Source organism: Syngnathus scovelli, chromosome 4, assembly GCF_024217435.2.
Source record: "Syngnathus scovelli strain Florida chromosome 4, RoL_Ssco_1.2, whole genome shotgun sequence".
NCBI classification, from domain to species: domain Eukaryota; kingdom Metazoa; phylum Chordata; class Actinopteri; order Syngnathiformes; family Syngnathidae; genus Syngnathus; species Syngnathus scovelli.
Genome location: NC_090850.1, coordinates 13722708 through 13738737, shown reverse-complemented (window position 1 = coordinate 13738737; position 16030 = coordinate 13722708). Strand labels below are relative to the sequence as shown.

Here is a 16030-nt window from a genome sequence, read left to right as displayed (position 1 = left end):
GAGCCAGCGCTTGGCCTTAGACGGCGATCTGATTAGAGAAGGTTGGCGACCAGACTAAACCAGACCAGACAGTTGCAGCAGCAGAGTATACCTGGAGGGAGGGGGGTGGCTGAACCGAATTACCCTAATTCTATTGTACTGGCCGCCATCAGAAAGTTGAAATCACCACACTGCCAAACAAATCGTTTGTTATGAATTGGCCCCTTTGCTGTGCAGATGCGATGTGTTTAAAAAGCAGATGCAGTTTTCAGTGATGATTCTGATGTCAGCTCATATACTGGGTCATGCAACTCTGTGTTTTCTTTTTCTACACACCCTAAATTTAAATGGCATGCTCTTGTGATTAAAAAACAAATGACACCATAAATTATTAAATTATTTCAAAGCAAAGGTTTCTATATTTAATAGGAACCCTTTAGCTTTTTATTATTAATTTTTATTATTATTCATGGGGGAAGTAAAATAAGCAACTACTGGGATGTAGCTGTTTTGATCAAGGGCTACTTCAGACTGCTCACAATTCCCCCACCTTGTCAAAATTACTGACTCGTACAGGAGACTTGTGCAATCAATTTTTTTATTATTTGTTCATCTCAAAAAAGAGTTTTTTCTAATGTTATTGAGTCATACAGGTCACATTAGAAACATGATTTCTCTTGTCCTCATTTTTTTTACACGACAAAATCAACAAAACAACACTAAATGGTGATGAGTTTTCATTTATTCTGAACAAAATTTCTTACAGTTTTTTGTTTTCTTGTAAATGACACACATTCAACAAATATTCACTTTAAGTCTAAAGGGTATGAATAATTGAAAGCTTAATTGGCTTGTTTCCGCAAGTCTGGAAAAATGTGGTTTAATGCTTGCATATCAGATCAGATGACAAGTTGGGCAGCAGCTGAATACAGTTTCACACTACTCCAAACTACAACCAGTATAATGAACATATTTAAAAAAAATATTTACCTGAAAGAGTAAAATCAAAACAGATAAGATTCAAGATTCAAGAGTTTTTATTCGCCATGTTTGAGCGTGCCAAACAAGGAATTTGACTTCGGTAAATCACAGCCTCTGTTCAACATTTAGGTGACTAACAACACTCAGGACATGTGAAAAATGGCAAATATTCTCAATATATATATATATATATTTTTTTTTTTTTTCAACAGCGTGCACTGGATCTTTAGAAACACCAGCAGCCAGCCAACGTGATCATGTCACGTGTGTGTTTGAGAAATGGTGGAGTTAAAAGTGTGATGGTTGAATAAAGGTGAACCAAAAAAAAGTATTGACAGACAAGAATGATGGGCATTTCTATACCCTACCCTCCAGTCTTTGGGGCAAGCATGCAGACGGGCGTTAAAAGGTGTCGATAGATGTTTTCAGAACACCGCTCATTCATCTTTCTTTATGGTTTTCTTTTGAAAACCGTGTCAAAACACAGGCTCTCTAATGGATGACTTGTTCAGACAGGCCCACAGTTGTGTATTTGGCTGTATAGACACACTCATGTGAATCTACTGAATTGCTTTTTGTTCACCTAGACACTGAAGCAAAGAAATTGAGTGTGAAATGTTGACGTCTCGATGAGAAGCATGTTATCGAATTTTATCATACAATTTGGTTGCTTGCAAAGCAGTAACATGGGCAAGTGGTTGAGATAATGACTACTACAGTAATACTAAATACAGATGAAGGGAATGCAATGAATGAATCAAAAAGGTGATAAACTTATTTGGTGAGTAACCCAACTATGCATCTGTGAAACCTCTCAGCTGCTTGAAGTCCCTCAAACTCTGAAAGGCAACTGCAATGTTCACCCTATGTTGTCAAAATTATTAACGTAAAAGAACAGAATGATTCTTAATTCCTTCTTTTTAGCTTTTCTTGCTCCGTTGCTGCTTGTGTTTGCCAGTCTTTTGCCCAGTTGTCTGGATTTTCCGCCATAGTTTCAGCAAAACTCCTGAAGCCCAAGGTAACGTCTGCAGCGAATGTGTCCGCTAGTGCACGAGAAATGATTGACACCTCATCAGGTACACAAGTATATAGATATGAAGCTATAAAAATAGTTGTATTTTGAAACAACATAAATTCTGCACTTCATCTGTGCATGTGTGTGTTGAAAATAGTGGTAGAAATAGGAGAGAGGGGGCATATGGGGGGAGGGGGTCTCGCACATGGTGCCATTTAAGCCTGCCAGAATATTGTATAGAGTAGATATTCAAGATTCGCCCACTTTGTAAGGACAAAACCTCAATGATTTAAGGATTTGACCGTGATGGAAAGAAGGTGTGAAGTTGAACTTTCCGCGCGTCCCTGAAGGCCACAGTTCCCCGGGCTGTCAAAGCGCCCTCCCTGTCCCCGCTCGGCCGAGGAAAGCTGCAGGGTTCCGGGATGACGCCACCTCTCGCTCCGCCCCCGACGCAAACTCGCTCTTTGCGTTCATTTCATTCCTCTTCTCATTCCGAGCATTCTTCGCATCTCTGTCAGTGAGCGAAGCGATTCACCTTCCTTGCCGACTCAAAAACACCAGAATAACTTGACATTAGTATTGTAAATGCCCAATAACACCACATGAGCTCAAAATGGATTTTTTTTTTTTTTAAATATGAGGTATCAATAACGAGGTAAGTTCCATTGCTAGTTGCAGGCATTCAAAGTGAATGCCGACTTCTATTTGCTTGGTTTACTTTATGACTTTTCAAATACTGAGTAGTTTATAAAAAAAAACGCTGGCCTATTTATGTTATTTCTCCCACGGCGCGTGGAAACGGTGAGTGTAGTGGGTTAGATGGCCGACTCGCTGTTGCAACAGGCACTTTGAACGCTCGCTCTGCTCTCATCGCTCGAGCGGCGAAAATCTTTTACATTTTTCACATTTTTGGAGAAGAAGGCTGCTCCTACGCCCCTTTTAAAAGCGCCACATGTCGTGTGCTCCGTGTCAGAGCCTCGGAAACACCCACGGGGGATTTAAGCCTCAACTAAAAAAAATACATAACCAGCTCGGAAAACAGTTTTTGAGACAACATGACGATTGTAAGCGTTGCTCTTTTCCTCTCTCTAGTTGTTGACTCGATCGACACTTGGCGGATTTCATCGGAGGCTTTTCGGACCACCTCGACGAAAAACACCAGGGAGACTTGTTGCTTCGCTACCTTGGACGTTGCTTTTTTAAATCGCCGTCGAAGTTCTGTGTGAGTATATCTATTTTTTCCTGCTTCTTTTTCCTTTAGCTTCACTTTTACAGGGCAGGCGAGGGAACCGCTCGGAAAAATAAGTCAAAAGTCCGTCATTGGTTCGCGCAGCTTACTTTACGTTCGCTCACGATACGAACAATGCTCAAAATAATAACTGTCTATATTCGAAGACTAGTATTTTGCTTTGGATCTTTAAAAAAAAAAAAAACACCACACATTAAAATGAGATCATACACATCCTCCAACGTAAAAGTATCCCGGGGCTAAAGGTTTAGTTGTTGGCACAGTGTCGGAGGAATATTAGCTTTAATTGACGTGTTACTCGTTCGAAAAGTAGATTACTCCGCTATGTCTGGTACTAACTCGCGGGAAATGGACGTTAAATATTAGTTCGAATATCGTTCGTGGCGCCTTTGTTTTGCTTCCCCCCACCGCTATGCTTTCCGTTTGGGGCTTTCCTTTATTTTGGGAATTGCCTGCTCAGCTAAAAGTGAGCCCTTGTAGTAGATCACCAGTAGCACTACATTTTATACTACTTTTTCTTGTAAATTTGCATGCAATTTTTCCAAACTTTTAAAAATATTTATTAATTGAAATATAACAATATAAGTGATTTGCAGCTTGCAGATATTTTTTTTTTTTTGCACTAGACTTTTACTGTTTCAAGATTTCACAGCAGCACTGTAAGGTCACAAGGTCACCAGTTAGATACGCCGCTTGTGGTCAAAGTTGAATAAGCTAATTAGAAAGCTCGTTTTGCCACTGGACATAAGTGCAAAACAGACTTGCAGGAGCAGTGAAGGGAGTAAAATGTACTCTCAGGTATCTGTGTTTTTAAATGCAGATTTAATTGATGGAGTTTTCACATCTACTCTCAGAAAACTACCCAATTCTTAGCTATGCGGAGGCTCAACAAAACATGAAACACAAGAAATTGGCACAAAAGGGTTATTATTTCCAGGAATAATTCCGAACTCTGCATAACCCCAAACAATTCTCATTATATGAGTAAATCTTCTCGCGAGGGGCTAGAAATGAATGCTTTGTTTTCAGTTTATGCAATCAGGCAACCTGTTGGACCAAAGCCTGTTCGACACTTGTATAAGAATAGGAAATATTTGTAGTGAGGTCTTCCCAAAATCGGTTTGCTTTACATCACCTTTGGCGTAGAACAATAGGCATTTCTTTAACCTCGATCAACAGGTTTTATAGTCATAAAAATCAAATAAAGCTTGGACTTTTTGCAGAGTCCCTTATTTTTAGATGCAGGCTTTACTTTAAGGTTGCATAATTGTGCTAATAGACAAAAAAAATGTATGGTTTGGACTAAGAATATTTATCATTTTGCAAATTTTACTGGAGTCCCAGTGTTGTTTAGGTACATAAATATTTAATCAATTAATGGTAACATATCAATAGACTTCTTTTTTTTTATCAATTGAGTTTACGTGTCATGACAAAAACAAAAGTTATAATAGTACAGAGAAATGCATTTTTATTATTTATATTTGTTGAATTTTTATGTAATAAGTCTCTATTTATTTTTGTAGAGCAATTTCCCCTGTCAATTTTATTTGCGTTTACAAGGATATGACTCTGTCACATAAACATTGTTGTTTTATGTTACGGTAAAAGTTTCAGCGGTTTTCTTGAATCTATAAATCACAAGATTTTGAACTACTGAATTTGTAGTAGGCTACTAGAATCCTATATCTGCTTTTGACGATTATGGCAAATTTTAAAAAGGACACTCCCGCAGGCTTCCAGACTGTTTGTGCCCTGAGGTAAACCCTGGTCTAGAAAGGGAATTTTAGAGTGTGTGTGTGCTGCTGCTCAGCAGTTTGAGCAAAGCCCGCTGAGACCAGCCCAGAGTGCCACCAAAAAGGAAAAGCTGGCTCAAAGCCACTGACGTCATTTAAGAAAATCTGCTTCAAACTGCAGCCATAAATGGTCCACTAGCTACCGGAAATATTTGACTCCTGTCAGACCTTTTTAGTTAATGCAACACAGTTGTTTTTTCCAATAGCGAAGAAAAAAAAAGTGGCATGTTTCAGTTTTCCTTTACCATGTATAATTTACCATGCATAATTTGATTCGTCTCGAAATGTCATTCTTGAAATGTATTTTCTGAAAAGTATTATTCATCTATATTTTTTGTGTGACCATAAGTAACACACTATAGTAATCTCTGAATCATCATCTCAGTATGAATCACTTTCTATCTGTTCTACAACTGGAGTTCTTATCCGCTATAAAGGCAGGAAATCTGTGCTTCAACAACTTCCTCTCCCTGTGCCGGCAATAAGAGTGAGTGACCAAGGTGCTCAGCCTTCGATGATTAATAGGGAACAAAGGCGTAAGGCCACTTCATTTACTGAAAGTGTATAATATTTGGCGTCTATTCAGACATATTCTCCAATTAAATCTGGCTACAAATTTCCACACGACACCCCCTCACTCGTCACCGTAGTGTAACCAGGACTGACTGAGATAAGGCTTTCTGGCCAGAAGGTGCCTTGGATTCTGCCGAGGCACAGATAAAGTGGAGGGGAAGCTTGCAATATTCAAATGCACATTGCATCCTGTACATTAGTTTTCAATCTTAGGTGGGACGGATGGAAAGTAATGCAAACTCGGTGCTAAGTCTTATGCAGAATGCAGTCTAAATGTGCATGTGTTAATTCTTTACCCAGTATTTTTCCGTCATCGGTCTCGTAAAAGAGTATCCACAGTTTTTGAGTTAAACCCCGCGGGTGGGTTGTTCAAAATGTACCCTTTCTGACACCTGAATAAGATATATTACGTGTAATTTGTGTAGTATTCCGGCAATGGGGGAAAAAAAATAAAGGTAATTGTGTACAGGCCGAATGATGGGTGCAGACAAGGAAATGCAAATGGTTGCCCTCACACTCATCACTGTGATTTGTTTTTTCATGCCCGTCCGCACGCGTCCTGAATGAGCCTGTGGCTCGGCGCTCATAAGATTCTTTATCTGACAGACCTTTATTTACAGCTTTAATTTCCTGAGCTTTATGTGTTCAGCTCGCGCTCCACGCTACTGCATGCTTGCTGTCTGGAATGCGCTGCATTTTTTTTCAAAGGCAAATATCCAAGCTGTAATATTTGAAAGGTACATTTTACTTTAATATGTTCCGGCATTACAAGAAGGAGATTGTTTGCCTCAAATTCATGAAAAAAAATCACCCTTGTGTTATGGTAGACAACGTTTTAACTACATCTCTTTTCGGGACTGCAGATGTGTCTGATGTTGTCCAGGACATGTTGTTGCTAGGTGGTTCTCATTCTGCGGCGGGTCGAGCGAGGGCTGCTTTGATAGGACCTGTAAATCAATCCTATTCTCTGGCAAACAAAGATTGATCCCACAGTGGCCTGGTGGTTGCTGGGTGGTGAGGTCCAGGCCTCAGGTTTGAGTGTGATGACATGAGACAGATTCGCAGCATCTAAGCCTACCGGTTCAAAGAGGCATGAAATGAACGCAAAAGCCATTGCCAACATGGGCAGCCCTAAGAAAGTCTTCCAACCCCTTGCGTTTAAGTTGGTAATGAATGGTATTGTAATATTGAATCTTCATGCTCTGATAATCTGCATACAATATATTACTGGGATCGTTTTGAGTACAGTCGCTTGTTTCTATGCCTCGGAATTTTTTTTTTATTTTGCAAGTGTGGGGTCAATGTGTCAACTCTGTTTAAATGAAATTCGTAGTTAACTTGGGTTTGTGTGGGAAAGATGTGTAAATAAATTGAATCGCAAAGGTAATTTCAAAAGTATTTGCCTGATTCATTTTTGCATTCATTTTGTTGCATTCATTCCGCCTTACAAATGCATCTCAAGGTCTTCAAAGATATGCTTTTACAGACGTAAAACAATTTTCCCAATGATGTTTTAATTTGCCATATAATAGAGGGCACGTCTACTATTGTGAGTTTTTTTGCACATTGCTCAAAATGAAATAGTTTTCACATTGCTGTGATAATTATGTCTCTACAACATCCGGAAAATGTTACGTTTTTAAAGCGCATCATAATTATGGTTTTACACATTGAGGCCTTAAATACCGTGGGTTATTATGGAGCCCACAAAAGTCATTCATGAAATCATTATTGCACCTTCTGAGATAACAGCACAAAAGAACTCCACATGGAAAATTACATTTGAGACCTCTCATCTGCTATTTCATTACCTTGCTCTGTCTGATGGCTGAAATGGGTTCTCTTAATTTAAGGAGCTGGATTCCAGCTCGGTGAGTGGTTTATGTAATCTCACTGTAAGTATAATTTCCCATAATGCCGTGTCACAGCTACTCCTCTGCTTAGCTACCACTGTCACTTACTGCAATGCCGGCCATCTCTCTGCCCCATATCTGACGAGTAAGACCATTTCTATGGTGCACGCTCTGAAAGGAGGAAAATATGCAATTATCTGTAAGCCACAAGTGTTTCTATGGGTGACATTCATACCTTCCTGTGAAAAACACAATTAGGCGCCAGATTCTACGGCACTAGGAGACCCCTTCATTGATGACTCACAAAGAGCTTTTAGCAGAAGCATCCAATTTAGGGATTCAAAGGAGCTAATCTATTGAAGCTAGATATGACTTGTATTCAAAACTATTTATTTGAGCTAAGAACCAAGTCAACAAACCAAGAATAAGACATGGAATATATAAGAGATTTACACATCATGTAAAAAAAGAAAAATACAAAATGTGAGTATGGAATGGAGGGCTCAATAAAAACCCTTTAAAATTCTGATGTGGCACTGGCTTCATTAATTCTTGATTTTTCTTTTTTTTAAACTTGTTACAGTCTTGCCCTGACAGAGGTCTGTGCCAAGATCTAAATAATAATTTACTGGACCTGTTGCTGGTGTTAAATCAGAAAATGTATGCACCTACCATCTGGTTTTCACACCTGAATAACCCCACTTGCTATTCCATTGTCACCGTTACTAGACTAGTACATTTCACATTAAATGGACAATTTTTTTTTTACATTGCATAGAATGGATGAAACAAGGAGCTACAAACCACATACATATATAAAAATACAGCAGATAAACTTTCAGTTTTCTAGTAATAATAAATTGTATTTGCCACTTGAATGTATAATGTCAATGTTAAGCGGGGAATTAAATACGAATGTTGTGATTGGACATTGTATCCATCTTATGGTACAGTATTTATCTGTCTCTCTAAGCACATTGCTAATATGCAGTGCTTAACTAGCTAATTGATTAGTCTACCATACAAGGAAACAAATTGCACCATTAAGCTTTTATGCAGACTCTTTCAATGTCAGTGAATTCTTTATGTCTATTTATTAAGATTGGGGGAAAAAAAAGCACCATTAAGCTTTAATGCAGACACTTTCAGTGTCAGTGAATTCTTTATGTCTATTTATTAAAGATTGGAAAAAAATAGCATTAAGTATCCCTAGCCACACCAAAAACCAAAGGGTTGTTTGGTCTTTGGCTAATTGTTATGGTCTTTTATAATCCTGGATCTTAACAGAATGGGCAAGGAAAAGTTAAAAACAATCCTACTTGTCTACTGTAAACTGCAATCTTAAATCAGCACTTAGTAAGAAAATGTAGACTATTTGATAAGGCACTTAATTGTATTTAGTGTTCTTATCGACTGTCAGGAAAACAAACACAATCTGGATTCCACTGATTTGAAGCCTCATCAAGCCTCACAGTGTGAGTACAACGTAGCTGTGAAGAAAGTTGCTACACATCATGTCATTATGCTCAAAAATTGCACTTAGCTGCCTGTTATAAGTCACATCTTAGCACAGTTTTTTTTTTTTTGAAAAAATAAATCTATATTTGATTTTTCTAAAAGGGTTTGAAATCCTGAAATCTTGGAACAGAATGCCCCATTTAAAGGGGAATGAAAGAAGCCAACAAGTATAGGTAGAGTTAAACTGGTCTGATTGCCAGAGAGACCGTCATTAAGAGTGTCTCAAGGATGACAAAGAAGACCCGGTTCCTCGTTGTCCAAATCAATAGATCCTTTTACCCAGTCGTTTCAGTCGAGCAATGTTAATACCGTTTTCGTGCTTTGCCGCTCTATAGAAACTGCACAGAGACAGAATGGACTAGCATAGAATGTTGGACTGCTGCAGTATGTAAAAGTGCAATCAGTGCAAGCAAGCAAGGCAGAATGAAAGTTTGTTTACGGTGTTAAGTGGTGTTAAGAAGCTAGCATCCTAATATTTCAATTTATAGTCTCTTTTAGGCGGAACGTTTCAAACCCCACCTGTTTTTCAAATACCATCATGTCTTGAATATGGACCTAATTCGATGTTGACTTTTTATTTTACATTTATATACTAATTAGTTTTGCATTAGTCTTACAACAAGTGCAACACATCCAGAAAGACTTGCGAGGTACAAATATGCCTTCGCCCCCATTAGCTCCCCTCTCCTACTCTCAATCAGTTGTGAGGTAGTTTAGCAGTGTCAGCAGTTTACACAAAAAAAACACAACTCAGTGAAAGTTCTCTCCGTTCACTGGGTGTTTTTCCCCCTCGGTGTAACCCGCTACACCCTCCCCCTTCATAAACTGACATGCTGGAAAAAAAAAAATATGCATACTTAAAGACAGCTTGCGCCACGTGAATAGACTTTCACTCTGAACAATTGGTTGCGGCTGAGTCACTTTACTTGTGAAACTCTTCTTCATTTGAGTCTGTATGCTAGTATTGTAATGCCCTCTGGTGGCCAAGTGGCAAACAACGATGGGGAGTGATTTTTAACTTATTTCAATGAGGAGATTTGAGATACACATGTTTTCAGTTATAAGAGTGGTTACGGAACAAATGACATTTGTATAAAGAAAGTTGAAGCACCACTGTCTGTTACATATTTTTTCCCAGGTCTCACCCTAGTCTGGTCCAGGCTTTAGCTTGGAGGGCCCAACCACAAACATTGATCCCAGCAGCTGGAGCGGCAGCGAAAGCCCTGCCGAAGACATGGAGAGGATGAGCGATTCGGCAGACAAGCCCGTGGACAACGATGCAGAAGGCGTGTGGAGTCCTGACATCGAACAGAGCTTCCAAGAAGCCTTGGCCATTTACCCTCCTTGTGGACGTCGGAAGATCATCCTGTCAGATGAGGGGAAGATGTATGGTGAGTGCAAGTCTGCGATATACTTTTTTCTTTGTGTATGCAGAGCTATAAAAATACAAATCAATCAATCTAATTCCTATTCCACAAACGCAATATTGGTAAGAATGCCATGTGTTGACTAGCACCGAATATGTAAATATAAAGATGATTGTTTTACTTGACTTCTCCATGAATAAACAAATATTTTTGTTCCAATACTGTTTCCCCCTTTTTGTGGGAAATAGTCAATTCTATTTTTTAACCCAGAAAATTATTTTCAAAATTCCGATAAACCTCCAATACGCCTTTATCGCAAAAAGGGGGAAATGGGGAAGGAAAAAAAATAATATTGAATAAGTATTGGTGGGAAAAAAAACGCAAATAGGTAAGTGCCGAACGGTGAGTGGTCTGGTGTGATGAATTAAAGCCCATTCAAGGTTTATTTCCATGACTGCCAGCCGGTGAATCATTCTCATAAAAACATCTGATGTTGTCGTCACTCAAGCTTTGACACTCACATCTACGTATGTCTGCGTAGAAGCTGAACAGCTGACAACAGCCCACAACTAAGACCTGTACACCAACAAGAAGCTACCTTTTCCGGTTTGTGTATCAGGCAATAAATATAAAATGGCACCACAGTACGCATTTCATTACGTTCCTCTGCCCTCTTTTATCAGCAATGAAAAAGACCAAAACTATAACAATGAAAACCATGCAAGTCACAATGGAAGTTCTGCTTTGGGCAAAGCTGCCGCAACAAAATATTATCACTATTATTAGCATTTTTATTGGGATTTGAGAACGATTGGGGCAAATAAAGCACAAATGCTGCTCCAAGTACATGATGGTCAATCTCAAACTAACAACGCGGCAGCCATGCAGATGCTTAAGTGCAAGTTGGTAAGTAAAACAGCATGAACTATTAGTCTGTAGCAGATGGTACTGTGGCGCCCACCAGCTGTGCCCCCTCTCCCCCTGCCCTCCTCTACCCCATCTCTGGCTTGGTGATGTCATGGAAAGAAGGAAGAGGAGGATTTCAACTCACACAGCTTGTCAATGTCAAGTGACGGCCGAAAACCCCGCAGCGCATTCACTTGCAGCTGTCATGTGACCCCTCCGGCCAAACCAAATGTAAATTGCAAGAGTTGCAATGAAAGCCCTCAGCTGCTACTATGGCCTCAGACAGGACCTGCCCTACTGTCTGCTCCTCCACAAACACACTGAGGCTTTCTGATTGCTCGGGGTTAAAGCATGACATTTTCACTGTATGTGTTTTTGAGCTCTCATGCCATGTTTTGGATAGTTAACGCTGTGCCAATGCGGTAATCCCACAAGGGGAAATCTTGTTTATGCTTTGGCAGTACACAATAGATTTTGCAAGGATGAAGAAAAGAGATGTCAGAGGAATGGAGCAGCGGTAGTGTGTCCTTGAAAATAGTACAGTGCCTTGCTCAAGGCCCAAATTAGAAATAATATTCCATAACATAAACCTGTCCAAGTAAAGGATGTAACAAACGCGTTCCTGCTTCACAACCAGTGAAAAACTGTTACCATGAACGCAATACCCAAACCACATTTGTCAAAAGCTTGCCAGGAAGCAGCATCTGACATTTTGTTCCTCAGCAAGCATCACATTTTTTTTTTTTTTTTACCCCTCCGGTCAGCTGCTAAAGCCAAGTCCTTAAGGACAGAGCAACTAATGGAAAAGCAAAGTATAATAAACACGCACAAAAATAATCATGTTAGTGCAACTGAACTCTTGAAGAATTCAAACGCAAAAGCAGACATCTTCATTTTTTTGTGAATGTAATTGAATTTCATTCTTCAATTGTTGGTCGAAAAAATTAAATGTATTTCCACGCAAAACCAGAGAACTTGAAAAGAATAAATGTTCTTAACAAATGGACAAGTCCACCTAACTATAACATGCACAGTACTTCGCTTTGCATGTTATGTTTGGTTAGTGCTATTCGCGAGATTTTGTCGACCCCCCCCCGGATTACAACTAAGATCGGCTAAAGCTTCCGAGCCTGATCACTGATGCCATTGTTACCCATGAGTTTCATGTCAACTACGTATCTTAAACTCTCACCCAATATCAGTATTTCATATGTGCAAAAAACCATAGGCATACAAATACAAAATATTTATTTTGTTACTATTTGTTGCAATATGAGTCCAAATCAGTCTAAGAAAACATGGGGCAGTTTTAACCTTGTAGCCCCAACCATAAAGACAGAAAGTGAACATGCATACAACCGGCCCGTAACATGGAAATTGATCTTGGGTCGCCATGTTATTGACAATCTCAATTGTCTAAAATGCACCCAAAGGATGGAGTTTTGATGGGGCTCCACAAACAGGATAATTGAGCAAATGTACCATTTGGGAAAGTATTTTTGTCCTTTGCCAGTGAAATTTACAAATGAGTGTCCGCTTGGATTCTAAGAAGACCACATCACAAATTAAACAGTGCTTCTTTTGGCCTTCCTCTTTTGTTACTTTGCCTAAAATTTTGCATATTTTGCTGCACTTTCGTTTTATTAGAGCAGTATTTAATTATTAAATGACTTCCAATGACACTGTTCCTCAGACATTATATACAATAAAAGTATATAATTAGGATTTCATGCTAAAAAACACATTAAACAACATAAAAAAATTATAGATGTCCCCCAAATATAGGATGATTTATTCACTAGAAATACAACTCCAAAGATAGAGAAATTAATGACATTCATGCATATACCAGGAAGCAATAGTAATTAAATCTCCGAGAAAAACTAGTTTAAAATGCTGTCAGAGGTTGCTTACCAGTGAAATGTTTGTTGTTGAGATCATTTTTTTTTCTTTTTGGGCCAAAGGCTTTGCAACGCATAGTCTTGGTGCAATGGTCCTTTAATCTCGGTTTATAGTGCTTACTGAGAGTCACAGCCTCTCATGGCATCTGAGATGAAAGTTGGCTACATGGAGACTGGTATTTTGTATTTGAGATTCTAGGAATGGCGATGTGTTCCAAATGCAGAGCTCATCTCAAGAGAGTGCCATTAAGCCCTTTGTCATCCAGGGGTAGAGTGCAGTTAATTAGCAACAGTCTCTATAGCAACTGTGTTGCCGTACACACAATTTGTAATTTCAGTTTCTTAGCTTATTATTGCGGTGTTTACCTGAATTGATTCACATATTCTGAAACTTGTGTTGACCGGCAGTGTGCGCATTCTCTTAGGCTTATTGTAAGTGAGATGTCAGACATCTGCATAGAGTATTAACTCAAATTGATCTTGGCTTGGCAAGAGTTATTTAGAAGGGGAAGGCAAATAAGGAGCTCGGGCCCCAGCAAAAGCTCTTGCACAGTTCACCTGCTGTGCTAGGCTGCATTCATTTATTCGGAAATGGAGATGATAAGTGAAACAACACGCTTCACTCAAATTGTATGTTTATTCATTGAGACATCAACGACATCGGTGGATTTTTGTGTTACTGCTGGCAAAAACAATGTCTCGTTCTTATTGCTTTCATTGGAAGTTAAATAAAAAAAAATAGAAAAAAAATTACACCCACTACTTTTTTTTTTTCCATCTTGAAAATTACGGTGGTTTTACATTTGAAAATCAGTTTATCGTTAGGTATTAGAGCTCCTTTATCTTTAGGTATTAACAAATATAGTCATTCATCTATGTCGCATACAATCTGAAAGCTGAAAGATGCACAAAAAAAAATTCAATGAAAGAGGCTTGTAGACAATGTGTGTGTTTTTAACGGACTGGTATGTAGTAGTGTTCAGTTTTACATACTTATAAACGCTATTTCCAAGCAATATGTTTTTGTGCTTTTTTACTGTAAACCTATCCTATCAGCTCGTTTTGTTCTGCCGTCTGGTCAGTGATTGACAACTAAGTGGCACTTGCTTTGCAGAGATGCTAAAAATGAATTTGATATAATGAGTAGACATGGCTTGGCCCCGTTGGGCCAGCGCTTTGCGTCTGTGGGGAGTGTATCACCAGGCCCAGAATGCTCCGAGACAGAGTGTGCAGACCTGATCCTCCCTGCCGGGCAGATAATTAGGAATTCTGGGATCAGCTCAGACTCCCCAAGTCACCTGCATTCACTCACAAAGGAGTGTGAGGGACTTCATTGTAGGAGAGGCATCACACACCTTAAATTGACACTTTGTGGCTTATTAACAATACTCATTTCTATTCATTTGTAGAATTTTTTTTTGCACTCTACAATGTTGAGTAAGGTCTGCCTCCATTTTGGGGAGAACATCTCAAACATTTTCTTCTATCTTGATTCCATGTTTTTCAAAAAGCAATTCTGCATTATGACAAAAAAGACTCCGGTTGTCTCTTACAAATATGAATTAATATTTTTTGTATTGTATTTACTGTTCATTGTGAAATATGTATATAACAAACTATAAGGATTTTAACTGCTCACTCATTGATTACGCAAATAAATCAACTGATGTTACAAAACTTGGGTAACCATACTGTGATGAAACTGAGTCGGCAACACGTATGTTGGTGATGAGAATACTTATTTTATATCATGTTAATTGTCTTTTCATGATTGAAATCTTTATCAGGGAAGACAGGCGTTCATTTCTCTGTTGATAGTCAGAGGGACAATAAATAGTGTGTCAAGCTCCACCCGCCACAAGCTTACTGAAGTGTATCATTTCAATGGGGATGCCAACAAGCGAAACGTTTACATGCAGCCAATAACCCTTTCAAACAAAAATATTGGCAATATTCAGACTTTGAAAGGTCAACCACACAAAATCTCAAATATGCTCCTGTTGAGCTTTATAAAATTTCAGACCAAGACCCCCTGAGGTCATCCAAAAAGTTCTTATCCCAGGGATGTGTGGTCAGGGTAGGCCAGTGAGGCAGTGTTTGGGCTCCAATTAATTCATAACTCGTCTAATTCTGTTCTGATTTTGAAACAGACAGACTGGTTTGGTGAAAGCAGCAGGCAAGAAGTTGATGATACCAGACATCTACATTTTATAATCGGGGCTTTCTTAACATTAACTATAAAGGGAAGACCAAATGTTGTTTGTCACCTTGTGTAACAGTGTGGAATTGATTGAAGCATAAGCAAGTGCTTTGAAAAAATATATTTAAAATTTCAATCTTGACCTTACTTGAAATATAATTCGTTACTGTCGGAGTCCTCGCACTTTCAAAAAGACGACTTTGTAGGAAACCCCCCCCCCAAAAAAACAGATACCGCTTCGTTCAAATTATTTTGTACCTTCGATTAATAATAATGCAGATTTTGTTCTTTTTAATTGAAGACACTAAATGCTTTCAAACGATATCTAGATATGTGCAAGCCTGTTGTCTGCTGTGGGTGGTGAATAGCAGGCCGCTCGCTGCCTGTGTGCATCAGTAGCACACGGGGTGTGTCCCTGCTGTGCGAGGCCATTGGAGCCAAGCATCTGGTTTCAGGTTGCATGTTCCCAGTTGGCTGCTTTTGTTTGACTAAAACACAGAGACTCTGCTCCTCTTAAAGATGAAGCCGTCACTATCGTGCTCTTTTTCAGAATCACATTTCATGCCAATGATTACATCATATTCTGTTGATGAAACGCTTTTATTCTGATGAGATCACCTCACACTGATGGAACCATTTTGAGTAATCAGCATATGAATGAAAACTGAATGCTACTGTTTTTCTCTCGAGCA

General features: G+C 39.0%; 2 protein-coding genes across 4 annotated transcripts in view; both read left to right on the top strand.

The window, feature by feature from the left end:
• The window catches only part of mical2a (microtubule associated monooxygenase, calponin and LIM domain containing 2a), a 34646-nt gene extending 33355 nt beyond the window's left edge, over positions 1–1291 (top strand). The window contains exon 24 of the mRNA XM_049718884.1: positions 1173–1291. The gene's annotated coding sequence lies outside the window, so the exon portion shown is untranslated. The remainder of the gene's footprint in view (positions 1–1172) is intronic.
• Positions 1292–2399: 1108 nt separating this feature from the next.
• The window catches only part of tead1b (TEA domain family member 1b), a 35686-nt gene continuing 22055 nt past the window's right edge, over positions 2400–16030 (top strand). Inside the window, exons 1-3 of one of the 3 annotated variants that reach the window (XM_049718891.2) lie at positions 2400–2630; positions 3068–3197; positions 10103–10355. In XM_049718891.2, the coding sequence (XP_049574848.1) occupies positions 10199–10355 (157 nt within the window). In that variant the 5' untranslated portion in view covers positions 2400–2630; positions 3068–3197; positions 10103–10198. The remainder of the gene's footprint in view (positions 2631–3067; positions 3198–10102; positions 10356–16030) is intronic. The other 2 variants (XM_049718892.2, XM_049718893.2) reach the window with 2 other exon arrangements.